Raw genomic sequence first — 6000 nt, 5'->3', positions numbered from 1 at the left:
TACGCAGACCCGCGCGCCGCCGACACACCTCGGAGATCCCGGAGCGCGCCCAGCGCTCAGGGCTCAGCGGCAGGTGCCTCGCCGCGCAGACTCGCCGGGCGCGGGGACCGGCTCGGGCGCGGGGCCGGCTGGGGCGGGGCGGTGGCGCGCGTTCCCCGCCGGCCACACGGGCCGCCCTGCGCCCGGCGAGGGGCGTGTGCACGGGCCCGAGACCCGCGGGCCCGATGTTCACGGAGCTGAGGACCAAGCTGAGCCCCCCGCGAGGCCGCGCCGGGGCTGTGCGCGCCGGCTTCGGCGAGCGCCGGGATGTGGATGGTGAGCGGGGCTGGAGCTGGGCGCGGGGATATCGCGGGCTGGGGGCTCGGAGACCGAGAGGGGCGGGGGCGGGACCTAGCGGACTCCGAAAGGCGGCGGCGGGGGAAGTGGGGGAACGTCGTGGCCGAACGGGGTCCCTGGTGTCTTTGTCCTGAGCTGGGGGCGAGGGCCGGTGGCCTTAGGCCTGGGGGATCAGCACACCCTTGGCTTGGAGGAGGTGACCGGCCAGGGCTCCTGTCCCCAGGCTGGCACCACCGTGCGGTCACCTTTTTCTTCGCGCGTAGAAAATCCTCCCCAGCGCTAGCGTTGGGGCCGAGAGGGGCCGAGGCCACAGCCGGGCTGGTGTGCCCCCGCCCCATTTCCTACTGGAATTCTGACGTTGGGGCTGGAAGCAAGGGAACGACAGACTTATAGACGGAGATCCGTCCCCGAGCGCGGGCAGGAAATGGGCGGGACCCGCTGGCCCGGGACAGGTGCGGCGCAGGCGGAGGCGTCTGACTGGTTTGCCCAGACCCGGCCCCTTCCCCCGCTGTCACCCCACCCTCCGCCCTGAGGTGAGGCCTCGAGACCCAGGCACCTGTACCCTGAAAGGTTTCGGCTTTGAATAAGTCTTTTCCCACAGTACTAGAAGCCACTTCAAGGTGGCAGCCACACCGGCCACACTCTCTGACCCTAGACCTCAAATTTAGAGTCACCTGGGGTCATCTGATAATGGAAAGTTTTCAGAATGGAGAGGAGGTGATAGGTCGACAGAATCTTATGGGGGTGGGAGGAGGGTGTAAGATGTGGGTTTCCCCCGTGACTGAGACCTGGGCCCGCTGCTGATCCCTGCTCGGTGGAGGGCGGGAGGCCGTCTCCGTGGGAGTAAGGGTCTCTCACCCTGACCGGAAGACTCACCCTGCCTGCTGAGTCAGAGCCCCATGATGTGAGGCTAGACTGGGCCCAGCATCCTCTCTCCCTAGGGCTCTGTGGACTTGTGGACATCCCTCAGAGCCTTTGTCCATCCATTCGTTCATTCTTGATATTCCTGGGCACACTTCCTGTGCACCAAGGCCTGTGCGAGGGCTTGGGAGGGGCCTGTGCAGGTGTCTGCCCTTCTCCAACCCGCATCAGCAACCAGCCCCGAAACGATGGTAAAACTGAGACATGATGCGTGTCATGAGGTTCGTGGGGGGAAGAGAGAACTCGAGGGGCCACCGTGGGTCCACAAGCAGCGCTGCAGCCTGTGCACCTGTGCTGAGCAGCCATACCAGCTGGGCAGTTGCCACGCGCGGGAGCCATCCTGGGCCAGGGCCCCTGTGGGAGGTGGGGGAGCAGGAATCCAGGTGTCGACTTGCCCTGAGTTCAGGCTTCTTGTCAAGAAGTCACAACCGGTGAGCACTGCTGGGCAGGGCCATGGCTGCAGAGGGTGCAGTTTACTATGGCGGGCAGGGCGCTCACCCGGGGGGCTCCCCACCCTCTGGGGCTTCCCAGGACACTGGGCCAATGTTTCCCACAGGCAGTGTTCCCGTGTGCGCACCCTGGTTTGGTGTGGCACGTGCTAGCCCAAGGCAAGGGGGAGGGCAGGGTTGTCCCAGGATCGCCCCACCCCAGCTGTAAGGTTTCGGGTCCCTGGTGCGGATGTCCTCTCTCTAATGTAAGCAGAATCCAGCCCGCTTCCCAGAGCATGGGCTGCGGACTCAGGAGGGAAGGGTGTTCCAGCTCATCTTCAGGCTGGGTGGGGTCCTCATGACAGCTCTTGACACTTTCTTCTGCCTTCAGGGGCTGGGGAATCCCCCGCTGGAACTGTGGTTCCCTGCTCTGTGGAGGGAGCTAGGCTGAGCAGGGAGAGGCGCCTCTGGCTCTGCCCCCACCATCTGACCTGGCGCCCCTGCTCCACAGCCACTGCCCACTTCAGCTTCTGCCGGACCCTCCTGGAGCACACAGTGTCCGCCGAGAGCATCCCCTGCCACCTGCCTAGGACACCAGGCACCAGCCTCACGTGGCATGACTCACGCAGCCAGAGGGCAGCTGGCAGCCGGCCAGTCAAGCTCCTGCAGCAGCCTGGCACTGAGGGCCCCCAGGTACCCAGCCACCATCCCCACCTCAGCCCCTGCCCTCCCACCACTCACTCCACTTGCTACCCGTCTCCCCTGCAGGGCCGGCTGCACTCTGACCACTGTGGCCTGTACCACACGAGTCCCTCACTGGGTGGCCTGACGAGGCCTGTGGTCCTGTGGAGTCAGCAGGACGTCTGCAAGTGGCTCAAGAAGCACTGTCCCCACAACTACCTCGTCTACGTGGAGGCCTTTTCCCAGCACGCCATCACTGGTGCTGTGGGGCCGGCGGCAGGGGACTGTATGGGCTGGGGGCTGAGTGGGCTGGCGGGGCACAGGGACCACAGGGGAGCCTGTTCCTTTCTGTCCTGCTCCCCTCTTTCCTGTTTCCTACTGAGTCACCCTCTCCTTCTGGTCTGTGTCTCCGCGGAATCTGCCAGCGTCTCTCCCAGTCTCTCTGTCTGTTTCCATCTGACCCCTCTCCTCACTCTCTGTCCGTCCTGTCTTTCCCCTGCCTCTCTCCCCGTGTCTCTAAGTCTATCTGTGTCTCTGTCTCCCTGCCACCCCTATTTCCTTCCTCTCTCTCTGACTTTGAGTCTCTGCGTGTGTGTGCCCCCCGCTCCGATGCCATCGGATGCTGACCTCGGCCTGACCCCTTTCCCCTCTCTCCCAGGCCGGGCACTGCTGCGGCTGAACGCGGAGAAGCTGCAGCGCATGGGGCTGGCGCAGGAGGCACAGCGGCAGGAGGTGTTGCAGCAGGTGCTGCGCCTGCAGGTGCGCGAGGAGGGGCGGAGCCTGCAGCTGCTCAGCCAAGGTCAGTGGGTGGAGCCTAGAGAGCCAGCGAGGCCTGGGAGGCGGGGCTGGGCTTCAAAGCCCCAAAGTGTAGTGTGGGTGGGTGGATCGCAGGAGGGTGGCTGTGGGATCCCAGTAAGGGCCACTCTGCACCCATGGCGGAGTGGATGATGCCAGAGACCCCCACTCCTCACCCACAGCTTCCTTCGGAAACATGTCCTAGTCGCTGCCTGAGCTTGAACCCCAGACCCAAGCACTGTGACCGGAGCCTGTGGCAAGGATGAGGTAGAACTGGCCACGTGGCCCCTCTTGGACCCTGTAGGTGTCCCCAGGGGCCAATCCTGGCCCAGTAGACAGGTGGGACCACAATTGCCACCTCCAGCCACCTCTGGTTGTGCACTCTGGGCTATGCCTGGGGCTGGACGTGTGGGGGCTGCTTGGGGTGTGCCCTCCCCAGTACCTGAACTGAAGCCCACCCCTGGTGCTGCAGGCAGCATGCGGGCAGCCACTGGAGCCAGAGTGGGGCTTGGGTGTTCCCCAAACTCCCAGGGAGTGTTTATTTATATTCTCGTCACCCACGTTGAAGTCTGTCCCTCCTTGCTGGCTGAGTCACGTATTCTCTGGGCATCCTGCCCTCTCCAGGGCGAGAGGCCTGTCTGCCCACTCGTCCAGTTCAACACCCTCCCTCAGCACCTAGAGGACTGCCCGGAGGTGGAATAGACTGCCAAGGCTCCTGTGCCCGTCCCCTGCCCCCAACCAGGTCCGGTAGGCCCAAACCATGGCCCAGATGACGGTCATCAGTGTCCGGCTGGCCAGGCACCCTGCCCAGCACCTTCGCCCATTTATGACACCCCCACCACGCCCCCATCCATTCATGGGAACTGAGGTGAGGCAGGTCTGGGACTGGCCATGCGGCAGGACCTAACATGGCACTACGAGAACCCAACACCCAGCACCCTGCCCCGGGCTCAGTGGAGTCCTGGCCTCAGGCTTGGGACAGCTGTCCTCCTCTTGGGGTCATGGAGAACATCCTGGAGGCACAGCAACGGGCAGGTACTCCCGCCGCCCCTTTCCCAGGAAAACCTGGCTCACACAGGGGACTGTCCTGGGCTGCATCACCCACGTCACTCACCAGAGATCCTGCCACCCACCGGCACCTGAACTGCCACTCAGTGGGCCTGAGGGCCCGAGGTTTGGGGCTGGTGCTGCCCAGTAGAAGGACAATGAGGGCAGTCCCGCAGCCTCCTCCCACTTGGTCCTCTTCCCTCCCACTCCCCGAGGGGACTCAGCACTCAGGGACAGATGGGGCTGAGCCCTGGCCCCTCTCTGTGCCCTGAGCTGGCTTCCGGACAGGTTGGTTGGTGTAGGTCTCGACTGGAATTTGGACAACTGGCTTGGTGTCCCCATCCCAGCGTGCCCCATGGGAAGCCACCTTGTCCTGTCTGGCTGCCCTAAGTGTCCCCGCCACCTCGTGCCCTCACGGTGTCACCCTTTCCAGGGGCCTCTTCCCAACTCTGCCCCCCTCTCCCTTGTCTTGCCTCTCTACCCACCACCCCAAGCTCGTCTTGTCCTCCTTGTTTTGCGTTCACTTTTTTACATTCTGATAAAAAGGCCAGAAATAAACCTGGTTCTCAAGTGCCCCAGTGTGGTGTCCGGCTCCAGTCAACCTGCGTGTGGCGGTGGGCACAGCTCTGGAACTGGGGGCGGGCTCCCCTGGCCCAGCTGCCTCCAGCCAGGGCCACCAGGGGGCAGTGATGTTGCATTCGGGCTGGGTGCTCGCTGTCTCCACCAGCACCCCAGGACGAGGGGGCGGGGCAAGAGGCGGAGACCAAAGCTGCGGGCTCAGACCGCGCGGACTGCCCCGACTGCCCGGGATGCAGTGCGATAGGGTCCCCGCTGCTGTAACGAATGATGATAGCACGGAGGCTTAACACGAGAGTTCTCTCACAGTTCTGCAGGCCGCACGCCTAAAATCCAGCAGGACCACGCTTCATGTCCAGGGGAGACCCCTTCTTCGCCTCTCCCAGATCTAGTGACTGCCTGGGGACTCCTGAGCTCACAGACTACCACCCCCCCAGGACACGCGTCACATCACCGTCGGTCTGTCTCAAGTCTCCCTCTTGCAAGGACACTCGTCACTGGATTTAGGGCCCACCGGGATAATCCAGGATCATCGCCTTAATTGCATCTGCAGAGACCCTTTCTTCAAATAAGGTCCATTCGCGGGGCCTGGGGTTGGATGTAGCTGTCTTTCGGGCACCCCATTCAGCTCCACCATAGGGCAGTGCCCTGCACAAGAAACACACAGGTCGGAGCACAAACGGCCTGAACTACCCGCTGCAGTCCGAACACACAGACACAATGATACCGGCACCCAGACCCACGACGGCACCCCCTGACACACCATGACTTTCTAACACAGAGACACATGGGCCGCGCCACCCCCTGCACACGGATGCACGATACTGCGTGATGCCCTGGCCTCCAAATGTGCTGCAGTTTGGACACACATCTGAGGTCCTGGCAGGCCCCCATGCCTTGTGTCCAGTCACCTGGGCACTGACATACAGAAGGACACCTTCTCACCTAGTACAGGACACAAACATGCTCTGACACTGTGATCTCCAAACAGGACGCATGGTCACTCAGACACACACCTACCAGCATTGACATCATATACACAGACGTGCAGCCTTACGAGGGGAAAGCTGACAACCCTGGATGCACCTCAGGGCACACGCGCTGACCCCTCCCAAAATCCTGCATGTCTTGTCCCTGGAGTGAGCACTGTCAGTGAGGAAGGGACATGCCCTCTTCCTTGAGGTGTCACACAGGACTCTGGCTCTGATTTCCAATG

At 63.1% G+C, this 6000-nt stretch overlaps 1 protein-coding gene across 7 annotated transcripts; it reads left to right on the top strand.

Annotated features, from left to right (window-relative positions):
- On the top strand, positions 1-4786 carry SAMD10 (sterile alpha motif domain containing 10). 7 transcript variants are annotated; one of them, XM_039864873.1, is made up of 5 exons: positions 95-315; positions 2197-2378; positions 2454-2656; positions 3025-3165; positions 3344-4786. In XM_039864873.1, the coding sequence occupies exons 1-5, from the start codon at positions 225-227 to the stop codon at positions 3375-3377; spliced, it is 651 nt and encodes a 216-aa protein (XP_039720807.1). In that variant the 5' UTR covers positions 95-224; the 3' UTR covers positions 3378-4786. The 7 variants fall into 7 exon arrangements, with proteins under 7 accessions (XP_039720806.1, XP_039720803.1, XP_039720804.1 ...); XM_039864874.1 differs by having other exon boundaries at positions 99-315; positions 2454-2625; positions 3025-3125; XM_039864875.1 differs by having other exon boundaries at positions 107-315; positions 2454-2625.
- Positions 4787-6000: the final 1214 nt, after the last annotated feature.

Source organism: Pteropus medius, unplaced genomic scaffold (assembly GCF_902729225.1).
Source record: "Pteropus medius unplaced genomic scaffold, Ma_sr-lr_union100, whole genome shotgun sequence".
NCBI classification, from domain to species: Eukaryota; Metazoa; Chordata; class Mammalia; order Chiroptera; family Pteropodidae; genus Pteropus; species Pteropus medius.
This window is presented reverse-complemented; position numbering and strand designations above follow the sequence as displayed.

Excerpts from the sequence above, each read along its gene's own strand:
- SAMD10 (XM_039864869.1), top strand. The coding sequence starts at position 225 with ATGTTCACGGAGCTGAGGACCAAGCTGAGCCCCCCGCGAGGCCGCGCC. Across the intron at positions 2,657-3,024 it reads CCGGCGGCAGGGGACTGTAT|GCCGGGCACTGCTGCGGCTG; the intron begins GGGCTGGGGGCT and ends CCTCTCTCCCAG. Across the intron at positions 3,166-3,343 it reads CCTGCAGCTGCTCAGCCAAG|CTTCCTTCGGAAACATGTCC; the intron begins GTCAGTGGGTGG and ends CCTCACCCACAG.